This window comes from Natator depressus, chromosome 6 (assembly GCF_965152275.1).
Source record: "Natator depressus isolate rNatDep1 chromosome 6, rNatDep2.hap1, whole genome shotgun sequence".
In the NCBI taxonomy this organism is placed as follows: domain Eukaryota; kingdom Metazoa; phylum Chordata; order Testudines; family Cheloniidae; genus Natator; species Natator depressus.
The window spans coordinates 98,130,734-98,145,654 of record NC_134239.1 but is presented as its reverse complement, the minus strand read 5'-3'; the positions used below and the strand labels follow the sequence as shown (position 1 = coordinate 98,145,654).

The 14,921-nt window shown below is 40.7% G+C and overlaps 1 protein-coding gene across 1 annotated transcript in view; it reads left to right on the top strand.

The window, feature by feature from the left end:
• Positions 1–14,237, top strand: part of KCNK10 (potassium two pore domain channel subfamily K member 10) — a 101,585-nt gene extending 87,348 nt beyond the window's left edge. Inside the window, exons 5-7 of the mRNA XM_074956078.1 lie at positions 1,172–1,358; positions 4,367–4,509; positions 6,939–14,237. Of these exons, the coding sequence (XP_074812179.1) occupies positions 1,172–1,358; positions 4,367–4,509; positions 6,939–7,562 (954 nt within the window). The 3' untranslated portion in view covers positions 7,563–14,237. The remainder of the gene's footprint in view (positions 1–1,171; positions 1,359–4,366; positions 4,510–6,938) is intronic.
• The last annotated feature ends 684 nt before the right edge of the window (positions 14,238–14,921 follow it).

Sequence of the window (14,921 nt, the reverse complement as noted above, 5' to 3'; positions counted from 1 at the left end):
CTGAAACCTTATTTCCTTTCTAGATGATCTAATTTGAAATGAGATCTCAGTTCTGGGTTAAGGCACATAGTTTGGAGAACTAATTTGAAAACATGTAATATACAACTTGACCTCCACATTCCCTCTCCAGGATAAACACATGAAATTTAAGTTGGAGTTTAAAATAATCTACAATAGACCAGTAGTTCCCAGATTTCTCGGGCTATTGTACCAAATTCTGAGTTCATTTATAGCATGGTAAATTTGGAACAATTGCACTGAAGTCAACAGAGTTAACTGTTGAGATAACTGAAATCAGACTCTTGACCCAGTGACCTCAACTTTATCAACCAGGGTTGAAAAAATTAATATTACATCACTGATGTAGTATTTAATTCACGGCTGCTAGAGCGTTCTTTCTCTCCCTGCTTCAAGGCTCAACAGAATAGTTTTACGCAGGTGCCCATGCAGTGTTGCCAGCTCTCACAATGTATCTAGTGTTTTATTTGGAGCCACATCTCTTGGAGTCAGGGGATTACATGAGAATTCCAGCCTTCATTAAAAAAAATAGTGAGTTTCTAGTCCTTGTGGTTGTTGTGAAAATCTAGAAAATGTGACCTGAGTGCACCCTAAAGGCTCAGAAATCAAATTAAAAGACCCCCCTCAGAGTATTATTATTTAAAAATTTTGTGATTTTTTAAGCCAATTTTATGATTTTTTTACACCTGACTCATGATTTCTGATTGCTTGGGCTTGACAATACTCGTATTGTGTGTGTGTGTATGTGTGCTTGCGCGCATGTATGTATGTACTCCCCATTAATTTTTCTGATCCTGCAATGGATCCTTAGCTACACCAAGTCACAATCTGATTTGCTCTGGAATGTGGAGCCCTCCAAGCTTCATGTAGGTTAGCACACATGCCACTGACTGGGAAATAGGGAGCAGCATTGCACTGGAGCCAAGCACAGAGGGTAGATGTTGTGGAGAGGTTCAGCCTAAAATAGATCAGAAAAGGCAGAAGTACCAGGACCAGCAGCAGCAACAGTGCTTTGGGACCAGGCACAACAAGGATTGTTTTTAGGGGCTTGCTTACACGACCACTCCTGCAATATATGTTAAAATCAAGAACTGCGGGAAAACGTCAATAATCTATGAAAAATGTGTTGTCTCTTGTTGTTTCCCTTTTCTAGAAAAAACAAGTGAGTCAGACAAAGATCCGGGTGATCTCCACTATCCTCTTCATCCTGGCAGGGTGCATTGTCTTTGTGACCATCCCTGCAGTCATTTTCAAACAGATTGAAGGATGGACAGCTTTGGAGTCCATTTACTTTGTGGTCATCACTCTGACCACAGTTGGCTTTGGGGATTTTGTAGCAGGTAAGTACTCTGAGCATTGAAATGTCACCCTCAGTCTAGTGGCACCGGGTAGAAGTGCCTCGGCTCTGACACATTTTTTCTAAGGTGCATAGCAGGCTTTTAAAAACACGTTGAATTCCACTGAAAATGATTCTGAATGTCTTCATCTGTGTCACTGTGCAACTGACAAATAACAACATAGCAGTACAAGCTAATTTAAAATCCAGGTGCCTAGCCATCTGACGAGCGCAAGCTCTGAGCAGTGTAAGCAAAGCGAGTATCTTCCTCTTGGAACCTCTTACTGTCCTTTATCATGCTATGAATTATGCATGAATGAAATTAATTTCCTATTGAATTCAAGACATCTGAATTGTATTAGTGCCTTTTGCATCACACTGATAAAGGCCTTAATAGGTGAAACAAGTAGCTAAGGGGATGCACTGCTGAGACTTTCCCATTGGATGACCATGTGGGAGCATCTGTGAGCTGTGCTGTCCAGTACAGCTGATAGCTGCTGTAACAGGAGCATAGCTTCCACTGCATGAGCTGTAGCTTTCTAGGAGGCAGCTTGCAGGATTTTACTCTCTAATCTTGACAGAAATTTTGACACTGCAGCCATCCCATTAAGGGAAACTAACATTAGAAGTGAAATGGGACTAAGGGAATGTGCATTTGAGTGTCATGTGGATATGGTGTACTTTCTGGGATGAGTACAGTCCTAAACAGGTACCATAAATATTCAGCCCCGTCAATTACCAGCAAAGGGGCTGTCCTGGGATTGGTGGTCACAGCAGCTTTGCTGAGGAAAAGGTGGTTAGAAACCGAGAGGCATCTGTTCTCCCATTAATATGTGAATTCCATTCCCATTAATGTTTACTGGCTTTAACAAATGTGTTGAGACGAGGATGGATCCCTGTGTTGCAAAGAGATGTACTATGCAATTGTCCTGTTATTTCCCATTACACCAATGAAATCTGAGTGAGTTAAAACAATTCAAATTCAACCAGTTGGTGACCAGTTTGCTTGCTAAAAGTTGTTCTTTTATAAACAGTCCCCTCACCCTCCCTTTCTTATTTTGGTAGGGAAAACATGAGTTATCTGTGCAGATGGGCCTGAATCAAACCCCAGATCTGAATACACCTGAACTATGGGAAAATTCAGATCCAGATCTGAATTTTTTGACTTTGGTCCATCTTTAACTATTTGAATGTGAAGAATAATGGATAGAAGAATCCACTGATGGTTGGGTTTTTGTGGTATCATAAGAAGGTAACCAAAGAAATTTGGGTGTTTCACAATATTTTTACTGGGTCTGTGGAACTTTCCCTTCCTCACTGTTTTTTTTTAAAGAATTTTAATTCTAAAATATTAGCTCTTTAAATCTAAAAAAAAAATAAAAAATTGTCTGACAGCTAAGATGGCCTGAAGAATAAAATCCATAATTTTTCAGCAGCCCACGGCTGGTGTTCTACTAGAGCCAAATGGAATGTAACCCAAAAGCCTCAAGGATAATCTCATGATAGGAGTGCTGGAGCAGGAGGCAGGAGATTTGCGGTTTATTTTGGTTCTGCCACAGATTTCCTGTGAGACTGTGAGGAAGACTCTTTAATCGCTCCCTTTCTCAGTTTCCTCATCTGTAAAATGGGGATAAAGATACACTCCTATGAGGTAAAGTAATAACAAGGGAACTGCACTGATTTATGCCATCTGAGAATTTGGTCCAGTGTCTCTGTAAACTGGAAAAAGTGTTTGCTGTTGCTGAACACAGTGGAAAATCTGATAGGCTGGGAAAAGTAGTGTGCCACTCCATTCATTGCCCAGCTATTTAGTGTGACAGATCACAGCGATCCACTTGATAGAAAGCTTCCACTGGGACATGTATGACCAGAATGGCCTCATTGAACTATAGCAATGACAGCCCCCACCTCCCTCTGGTTCACAGTTCACATGGTGGAGGACTGGAAAGGCAAAGTGATTCAGAATGTGTATGAAGAGAGATTAGAATCAAAACAATATTTGGGTCCCTGCCAGCACCTGAATGCCTGGGCTTTCAAGGGAGTATTCAATCACTGTGAGTACACTCATGCTCAGGCTGGGTAAAACTCATTGTAAGGGCTCATTAGAATGTATCAGATTGCAAACAGCCTGTAAAAGCCCAGGGGAAAAACATTCAATTGTAGCATGGGTTGTTAGTGGGGAAAAAATCCTGTGTTTTGTCTATGGCTATAAACATATAGATGTATAACACTGGAGTGCGTCTTCCTTAAATAAATTGAAATATGCTAATTATTGGCCAAAATGTAAAACAGGAAAATTAGATTCTGTATCTGGATTGAAACTGTTGAAGATAAAACAGAAAATATAACAAGTGAAGAGCCCAAATCCAAACTCTGGATCTAGATGGCCCTGAATAGTCAGAAGGGTCCCTCTTTCTAGACTGGATCAGGTCAAATCTGCAGATCCAAACAGGCCCCAGCTTTATGGAAGTTGAGCTCCTGATTCAAATATGATGTTTCAGGTTGGGCTCATGTGTAGAATTTAGTGAAATGTGCTTCAGATCAAAATGTTTTCCATAATGTATATTCTACAGGGGGTGCTTTTACTGGTCTATCACTGTTTTAAATATAGTGTGTGGTATATCAGAAAATGATATTCTCTACCTGTATTAGGCTTAGTCTTTGAAAAGTTGTTTGTGCCCTTAAACAAGCATTAAAACTGGGGATCCAGTACCTTCCTCCACAATATTATTCAATGTAAAGAAAAAACTCACAGAATATTATGACCAGCCACACAGCAGCAGAATATTAAACCATTTTAGGAAGGGTCCCAGTTTAGGAAGGGATTTGGCGATTCCAGCTGTTTCTCAGACCAGACAAACTTGTAGTCATTTTGTAGGACAGAAGGAAGCTGCTAATGAGAACCAGGAAATACTTTCATGAGTTTCCATGAATTGTAGAAGGCCTGGTGTTAAATATTTTTGCCATCTCATGGTTCCTACACATGAACAGAACCACGTATGCTTATTTCAGGGGGAAATACTGATATCCATTATCGGGAGTGGTACAAGCCCTTAGTCTGGTTTTGGATCCTCGTCGGCCTTGCCTACTTTGCTGCTGTCCTGAGTATGATTGGAGACTGGCTAAGAGTTCTATCCAAGAAGACAAAAGAAGAGGTATGCTGCTAGTTGATCAATGATTTATCACTTTATAAGAGAATTTTAAATGCCCGATCACGGCTAGCCAGGGAGGGAGGGTCCCTTATTTGAACCAATGCAAAATAAACCCTTTTATTTACCCTGTTGGCTGCTTCTTTTCAAGCCTCTTCCTTTTTTGTATTCTAGCGTGTGACTTAATGGCTCTGATCTCTTGATCCCTTAATGAGAGAGGGAGAAAAAAAAGGAATTGACTGAATCAGACTCTATGTCGTTAGTATTATAGCCCTATAGAGATCGCATGATATTAGAATTTATAGCACTATCATTATGGGAAAAGAGAAGAGAGCCTCCACCACAAAATTAGAAATTGGCCACAAAATCAGGATCCAGAATTTAATTTCCTCTCACTCGCAAAGGACTGGGGATTCATAGATTTTTTTTTTTTTAGGCGTGACCATTATGATTGTCTAGTCTGGCCTCCTGTATAACACAGGCCAACATACTATTTCACCCAGTAATTCCTACATTAAGCCCAAAACTTCTGTTTGAGGTATAGCATATCTTTTATATTTGACCCCAGGGTTTGGTTCAGCACATTATAAAGCAAGAGTCAAACTTTAATCTGGGGTGGATTTTGAACCGTCCTTCTCCCAAATTCAGGGATAGTGGTTCAGAGTCCGGGTTTGGGTTCAGACCCATCTCTGCTAAAAACAAAGTAGCAATGTCAGAAAGACACAGAAAGATAAAAAAAATGGAGGAAACTTTAGCCACTTTTGGCAAGAGCAGTTGGTGTCCTAGTACCACTTGCCCTTGGTTAATTTCAACCAAATCACTGTCCTCCACAGTTCATGGGGAAGGGAAAACAATATACTAGTGACTCACTAATAATCAGAGTGGAAAGTGAGGGTAGCTGCCTTGGTTCCAGCATTATGCTGAGATTAATTAGCATAATGTGATTAATTTCACCCCTCCTACACCCCAACAAATTCTACTTTGGCAGATTAGTTAGAGAATGCATAACCAACAAGTTGTTTGCCAAATTAGTACTGCTGTTCATTATCAAGAGTTATTTGTGAAGTCAGCTGAGTTACCTGAGGCCAAATGTGTCTCTGGTGCATCTCCAAGGATGTATCCAAAGTGAGATACATCATGGAAGAATTTGGTTTGTGTTGGTGGGCTGATCAGATGTGATATCAGCTGAAATCTATTCTACTCTTTTCAAGTTGGACCTTGGGAAAGGCCTGGATGGGCTGCAACATCAGCTATTAATTTTTCTCTCTTTTTTCTGTGTCAGAAGAAATATTTGTACAACACAGTAGCTATGTGAGCTCCCTATTCCTAAGTCATTATTCTGCATTCATGTACCTGTAGCTAGAAACATAACATAACAATAAATCACTTAGGGACATTTGAATGGAACTGTATGGCTCCTTGAAGCACCCACAGAGAATTTCCCAAGTGTTTTCAATCCTCGTGCTTTGGGAAACAAACTGATCAGCTGCTGGCATTTGGAAGAAATTCCAACACTTTGGTATATAGTATTTGGGCAGTTCAAGTGAATTATGGAGATTTTTACACTTCCCATTAAAGACTGAAGCATTTGGTAATTTCTGAGACAGGATACCAGACTAGATGGACCATAAGTCTCTTCCAGTATTTAAAATAATTGAATAAGAATATAGATTTTACCTAAATTAATTACTGCAGGGTTCAATACAGAACCTTCAGTGGGATTGCACAGGTGTAATTGTGATCACAGTTTGGGAAATAGGTCTATATATAATTATGTTTATTACTTCTCAGTTATTAAAGACCTCAAAGCCTCATTTGGAAAAATGCTTGGTTGCTGATGGTTCTTTGAGTTGCCTGTCTACCTGATGAGTGCACAGAGATTATCAATCAGTGGTTTTATTGTTTCCCTAATGAAGAAAGAATTGGTAAGAGTGTGAGAGTATCCTTCTAACATTCAAGCTGGACATAAAATGTCAACTGGTGGTAGCCAAATGAGAGAAGATAAACAACTTATCTATGTGGGATACAAGTTGTTAGCCAGTCTAGACTAAGGGCTTGTCTACACTGGCACTTTACAGCGCTGCAACTTTCTCGCTCAGGAGTGTGAAAAAACACCCCCCTGAGCGCAGCAAGTTTCAGCGCTGTAAAGCGCCAGTATAGACTGTGTACCGGCGCTGGGAGCTACGGCCCTCGTGGATGCGGCAGTGCTTTAGTGTTGCCAGTGTAGACTAGCCCATAGTATAATTAAAGTTGAGCCTGTTGCTACCACTGCCAGCTTTTGGGGAAGTTTGGAGCAGGCTCTGGCTCCAGATGTAGACTTTTCAGCTCTGACCAATCTCTAATTCTATGACATACAGTAAGAATGAGTGTTATTATTCTACAGTGAGAATTTCTCTCTTTCCTTAGCATGTTTTTGTTTGTTTGTTTTCCGGAAGGTTGGTGAAATAAAAGCCCACGCGGCCGAATGGAAAGCTAACGTGACTGCTGAGTTCAGGGAAACCCGGAGGCGGCTCAGCGTGGAGATCCATGACAAGCTTCAGAGGGCAGCAACCATTCGGAGCATGGAACGTAGGCGCCTAGGGCTGGACCAGAGGGCCCACTCACTGGATATGCTCTCTCCAGAGAAACGCTCTGTCTTCGCTGCCTTGGAGACGGGACGCTTCAAGGCCTCATCTCAGGAAAGCATCAACAACAGACCTAACAACCTGCGCCTTAAAGGGACAGAACAGCTCAACAAGCATGGGCAGGGGTCATCTGAGGACAACATCATCAACAAGTTTGGCTCCTCGTCCAAGCTGACCAAAAGGAAAAACAAAGACCTGAAAAAGTGCATCCCCGAGGATGTGCGGAAAATTTATGAGACCTTCCGACACCTCTCCTTGGATGAAGAGAAGAAGGAAGAGGAGACTGAGAAGATGTGTAACTCAGAGAACTCTTCTAGCACAGCTATCCTGACCAATTGTATTCAGCAACACTTGGACCTGGAAAATGGAACCATCCCCACCGAAACCAAAGAAAGGGAACATGAAAACAAAACATTACTTGAAGACAGAAATTAAATGTAAAAGATGCTTGACTTTAATTAACTTATGTTAGTGTTTTTATATACATACATATATATATATATATATTGAGACACGTGCCTTACACAGACTCCTTATTCAGTCTGAATTACATAGCATCGAAGAATATTTCACTGTGCCATAATGACTGAAGCTTGCTCTGCCAAAATGAATCAGAAACACAGCACTGGAGAATGGCAACAGAAAGCAACACATGGAGAACTTCAGCCTGTGTACAATTACAGTGGCAAAATGCAAAGTGAGAAACTTACCATGGCAATACAACTGGAGTGCTAACACCATGGCATAATGTTTGCAAAGGACAGCTATGTTAGAAGAACCCGTGGGAGGGTGAAGAAAGAGGCGGGAACTGTGTGTCTTTTAAATTGATCATGGCTTCACTGAGCCGCCCACTGGCGATTGAAAAGAGGAGAAATGATTGGGATGAACTAGCAACTTTCAATCAGGCTGAGGTTACATTTTGGCACGTGATCCAAGCTAGATTTTTTTTTTTCATTTTAAAAATCAGATGCATTATCTTTCTAAACTCCAAAAGCATGTCCCTGGACTTGGAAGCCAGTTGGACATTGGTTGTGAAATCAAGGCAAACATATTGAAGGATGTAATTGCTTTTTTCATTTTAAAAAAAATACAAAAATATGAAAAAAAAATTTCCTTTCCCTCAGAGGAAATATCTGATATAAACTCGCAAATACTTAATAAAAAGCAAGTTCAAACTTAAATGGTTTAAAAGGGGGCGGGGGGGGAAGATATATACAATGTTTTGCTTGACGCATCAAATAGTGGGCCAATTTTTTAAAAATTTTCTTGTTCACACTTTATATCACTGAAGGAAGTTCAGTTTTAATGCTGTAATACTACAAAGACTGAAAGAAAGCTATAGTCTTTGCATGATGTCAGCAACTGGCTGTTTTCTGTAGCTGAATTGGAATTTTAAAGAATAGACTTAAGAGCATTTACAATACTAAAATGAGGACCAGAGCAACCTTAGAATCTCAGGGCTGTATGTCCCTTTTGGTGGGTTAGGGTTTAGACAGGAGCTGGTCATACCCTCCAAAAACAAACAAACAAAACCCCCCCCCCAAACAAAACAAAACAAAAAAAGAAAATAACCAACAAAAAACTAAAAAACAGAAGATGATAAAATACGATGGAAATATTTTAAGTGCTTATAGCTTTAAGTGCCATTAACACCATCTTACTTTGTAACTTCTAAAATAAGTATTTTGATTAATTTATTTGATTTCTTTCCCTTTCAGTTTATTTTCTTTGTTCGATATTCACTTTCTCAAGTCACTTTTCTCAATAGACTCTGAACACAACTCTGTGTGTTTTGAGACAAACAATGAAACACAACCAAACTGTGAGAGTTTTGTATCTGTTGCTGTGACTGGATGTGCGAATATGAGAAGCACAAATGTCCCCAGACTTCAGAGTGAACATTAAGAGAAAAGACTGTGAAATAATTCTTGGGAACTGCAAACAACACTAAGGCCTGGTGCATTCAGTGTGTATGTGAGGCACTGCTTGCCATTACAAATGTGAGGTTTTTGCACGCTGGAAATGAGACATACATAATTGCACAACTTATCCTCCCCAAACCCCCCCTCTTCACAAAATCCTCAAATTGCCCTTCATGCAATTCTAACAGCATTCCTTGTAGGCTGCCAAAGTAAATGTGGTGTTAGGCTCCAGACACATTTTGAGTCTTGCTGGCTATTCATACAACCAAGCACTTCCCAGGCATGCAGGCAAAGATTTTCAAAAGTGTGTGCCAATAACTGTCTGCACAAAAATGCAAACATAATTTTTGTTTGCATTTTCTGAGATATCACATGCAAATAGACACTCAAACATTTGACTGGTCATTTGCATACACAGTTACCATGGCTGTGAATACGTACATGGTAATTGCACATGAAAATGATTAGTGTGCATATTAGCATATGCAGTTATTTGTGCACAATTTGCAACACTGAGCTAACAGTCACTGCTGCAGGAGGCAAAAGGAACTCTGAGTATGTCCTTTCCCTACAGATTCACAGCACCTGAAAAATTGTGTTCTAACTCAATTTGGTTATGAAAACCAGCTGTCCTAGAATTAAGGATGAAACATCACTGGTTGAGAAATTGAAGTAATTTCAGACTGGTTTAGCCCAATAAGATCAAGTAAAAATTGGATTTTGCTTAGTCCCCGATGAATCTGTTAAGATACAGGCCTAGATTCTGGCTTGTGTGGAGGAGTCTTTCTCTGTAGCCAGAGGCCTCAGGAAGCACTGTGGCTGGTTCAGCTGGAAGTCCTCCTGGAGGCTCCAATGGTGCACATATCAGAGCAGCATCTTTGCCACCCTTTGAATGGGTGCAGTGTGCACTCCCTTCTCTGATAGATCAGTGCTGAGGAGATAGGGCCATGGCCATGCTCAAATCCCAGACCTCCTCGCTACAGGCAGCAGGGTCTAGCCAAGGAATGCAAGTGCTTTTGCCCTCCTCCCACTCTTGTGGACACATGTGGGAGCTGAACTGAATGTGGGCCATAATCAGGATTCTGACATTCACAATGCCACTTGCAAACAAATCCCTTGTTATCTCATTCTGAAATAAGTCATATCATACTGTGTTAGCTATGTAGGTCCCAAATAGCTGAATCACACAGGACGCTGTATCTGGACTCACTAATGTTTATGTTTTTCAGATCTGGGGTTTTATGGAGTTAGGAACTAGCTGCAAAAGTCAGATCTGGATTCGGATTCCAGACAAGGTTAAGGGACGTTCAGATCTGGATCCTTGTCTAATTAAAGTGCTGTCTGGAAAGCCTATATTGCACTTTATTTGTTCACTTTGCTGGAACTGAAGGAGGATTCCAAAAGCATAGAGTACAGATGTAGCAATTCATCTTGCTTAGCAAGTGTAAAAAGACAATAACATCCCCAGTCTGATCTCTCCCCTAAACCATATAGTACGAGCTGTAGAAAAGCTTCCTGCATAGCTTCCCTGCAAATAAGAAATAAGAGTTAGTCCTACAAAGTGCATTTACACTGTGCAGGGTCAAGGAAAGTCAATGTCAGATCAGCCATTCTTTCGAGTACTGCCCTCCTCTTTTCCATGTGGTCAGGCAAACCGACAGTTTGGAGAAAGTCTGGAATGTACTTCAGCATAAACGCTTTAAATGAATGGAGGCAGTGTTTATTGGCCAAATTCAGACCTGGCGTAAGCAGGCGCAGCACTATTGAGAGAGAAGACTGGAGGGTCTAAAATGTATATTGCCTCTTTGATTCCACGAGCCTTTGTGTTTACTGTTCATGTTCTAACAGTGTCCATGTCTCCCCTCAGTTGCTGCGTAGCCAAGCTATACATAATTCCCCAACTGACATTTCATTAGGGACTGTCTTGGACATCTACTGGTTTTGAATGTTTTTGATCCAGGGACAAAGGGTGATCCAAGCTAAACTCCCAGTGAGATACTAAGCAGAACACTGGATGACCTTTCACATGAAAGACATCGCCTCAAAAAATAGAGAACTCCATTCCCCACCCCTGTATTTGTGAAACTTGCTGAGAAAGCTGCCAGTTTTGTCTCTTAATAGGGATCCTCTCATCTGGTTGCTTTCATGGTCAGGCATTGCACATTAAATAGTTTAATGTAGATTATTTGGATGATGCGGTAGAGAGGGTGGCAGTGACTACACTGAAAGCCAGACTGACATTTCTAATCAGCTAATCTGATGTCATAAAGTCCTAATTCACCTCTTCTTTTTTAAAGCACATCCCCTGTATGCAGCAGTTTGGGAAGCTCTCTCAGTTGAAGCCTTGACTAGAAGCATGGCTAAAATCCCTGTTCTCTTGTTTTCATAACTGTATAAAAGCTTTTAATGTCATTTTGGTGGAGTTGTTGCACTATTCTTGAATGTTTTAATAAAATATGGGCTGAACCAAACCCAAATCCATACCTTCAGGTTGCTGGTTCCCAGCAGCTTTCCCAGGTTTGGAAGAGCAAAGGAGTGATTTAAATCCACTTTGCTCCTTGCTGCTATACTGAGCACACCATGGCTAGACATGAGAATCTGGCCTGAAACTACTAAGGAAATTGATTGTCTTTAGCCACAGCCCCCAGATCCAGGAAGCCAAACCAACTGCATATTTTCCTACGTATTCTAGCCCGCTCTGCTCCAGTTTAAATTCACTCTTGTGCGGGAGGGTTCTGATGTTTCCCCCTGGAGATCCTGCTGAGACACTAATCATTGTTAGTATATTACAAGCACCTGGATTGCCAGGTGGCTCCATTCTATTCCATCCCTGGCAGTATTTGCATGAGCATCTGGCTGTTTCGAGAAAGGGTTTTAACTTCATCCATGTGAGATTCTCCGTGGGGTTAATTCACACTTTCACAGATTATATGGGTTATTAGAAATAATACCTATAAATAAATGGTCATGATGATTTACGTTCATTTAATCCCATCTTGGGTGTTAGGGTGACATTATAAATCACTTGATCTTGTGCTGTCTGGGTTTATGATGTCTCCAGAAACTCTTGGTGGAGTTATGTGCTTGTTAAATCAGTGCAGCCCCTCCCTTGTTTTATAGGAGTATTGCTAAGTCAGGAGGAATCTTGCTCATGTCCATTTCTTACCCAACACCATCAATAAAATGTGGGCTGGAGCTGGAGCTTTCTGGGAGCAGCAGGGTCTTCCCTAAACCAGTGGATGTAAAGGAAATGAAAAGTAGGGCTGTGTATTTGGGTTGTGACAAACCCTGAGAAACCTTTCTCTGAATTTGTGTTTTTGTATACATTGTTTATGTGCTTTTTTGCTTCCAGGGCCCATTGATGGCACCAAAATAACATGAGATCTGCTTCCCAGGCTTTTTCCATCATCCAGGAAGAAAAATACCATGTAAAGACCAGAGTTTGCATTATTTAGCATATTATCCTGGAGAAACAACAGTGCCTCAGTGATGTACTTTCCAGGAACGTGCATGCCAGGATGTCACTTGGAGACTGGTTAATTCCCAGGATTTTGGGAGAGTCACTAGAGGTCTGTTGTGGCTTTGGACCTGCTATTTTTAAAACTCACCTGTGAGGTGTCATGCACACTTAATGGTATGGCATATCAGTAATAAATACAGCTCTGTAAGTGGGTCCTGAGGCAATAAAATACCCAGAGCAAAAAGGAAACACACATAGAAATCAACAGAGCTACCTGAAATGCAAAGATATTCCCCTAGTCCACAGCATGCAACTAAATAAAGAGGGAAAAGATCTTAGGCCCAGATCCTCATAGGTATTTAGGCGCCTAACTCCCATTGATTTCAATAGAAGTTAGGCACCTACATACCTTTGAGGATCTGAGCCTTAGTATCTTTCTACTCTCTTGTTCTCACTGTATTTCAATGATATGATACAACCACATAATCATGCTGGCAAATGTTGCATCATATTATTGAAATCAGGTATTATCAAGGTGCCAGTGCTAATGTCAAGCTGGAATAATTTTAAAGGAGTAGAGACATAGTATAGCTGAGCTGGATCACGCTGTATCAAATAAGTCACATTAATCACAGGTCCCATTCACACTGCTTGTGGGCACTCGCGAACAACGTGTGTTTTAAACGGTTGTAAATAAAACCCTGTGTGCATACACTTCGTACTAAAACATCTATGCAGTTTTTGTACGAAACTTAAATGGTGATGTCCCTTACCAAATGTAGGTTCACTTTAAATCTCTGTACTGTCCCATGGCAGTATGCAGGTCACATATCGGCCTAGTGTTCTCAGTCTGAAATATAGATGCTTCTTATTTAGCAGAAAAAGGACATCATTCTAGCAGGTGCCTGACTAGACAACTGGGCTTTGGCTTTCCACTTGGAGCTCCTGAAGGGTAAATCACTAGCAGGTTACCATCAATTTGTGGGTGTGTGAGAGAGAATATTTTAGTCTCCAGAATCTATTCTGCCCATACACATTTCCTCCTCATAAGAGCTGTGAGCTTGAAGAGAAAAGCTTAAGGGCGCCTCACTTGATATGCAAACCAAATGTACCAGCCTTCAGTCTATCCCTTAGCTATTTCACAGATCCCAGAGTAACGAAGTATATTATCAGCTATTATTAGAAATGGGCAGGGTTGGCTCCTGGATTGGAACTGCCTCACAGTTTGAGTGGGTTCAGATCCAGTGTCCCAATTTGGACCTTGTGATCTATCTGGGCTCAAATTGCAAAATTCAGATTCAGATGTAGGTTTGGACTGAATTTTGCCAGTATTCCAAAGGTGTTTCAGTCTGATGTTCTGGATTGGTGGACTGAGCCAAGAAGGTCTGATTTGGAGTTCTGAGATCTGGATTTGATGGTGACTTCCTTAGATTTTTGGGGGTATCTGCATGTGGGATTTGGATCCACTTTGTCTCTTTCTGGCCCATTTCAGGTTATAGTAATAATTAATAATTAAATACACTTGCAGAGATAGTCTACTTGTTTGCTTTTTCTCTCTCTTTCTGTAAGATTTCATGGTGCTTAGAAAGGCATTTTCAAAAAAGGGAGGAGTTCATAAATGTCATTAGCCAGGGTACCAAGCGGAATGTGCTTGTACCATCTCAATAAGTTTTGCTGCTATTGTTTTTATTTTATGATGTAATGTTTTTCAATGATGGAAAAAAATTGCAACAAAGACCTTCTGGAGGCTACAAACACTTTTCCTGTTGTTCTTTCTTTCTCACTTGTTCAAACTAGCTCCTGGAAAAGACAGAGGTGCTGCGGTTAGGGCACTGATCTTCCTTTTGCATACAGCTATGGAAATCAATGTGTAACTGAAATTATCAGCATCACCCACTTTGCATTTTCATGTATACCCCAGTCATATTAACTCTTTGTTTGTCAGAGTAATGCATATAGCGGTAGTAGTGGGAGGGTATGATATGAAGAAGGAGGAATGGCACAAACCTCCTCAGATGATGGAAACACACTAGGTCAGTGCTTTGTAGGGGAACCCCTAAAATAACAAGATTATGGCTGGTTCTACATGTGACATGTATGGGAGCAATCAATAGGTAAAGGAGCCAAAGATCAGAAATTTTTAGGGATCAGTGATATGCTTTCCAGGAAAGTATGTACTAAGATATCACATGGGGACTGGCTAAGTCCCAGAATTTGGGGAGAGTCACCTGTATTGTATTAGTTTAGATGGAATAACTGGGCCAAAGGTGTTAACATAACCCAGTCACTGTCCAACATTCAACAGTGTTAAACAAGGTCTGGGGTTAGATATACAGAGACATCAGCCTGCTTAATACCATCACAAACACATTAGAAAATTCAGACCATAGGGTCAAATTTTATTCTTTGAAA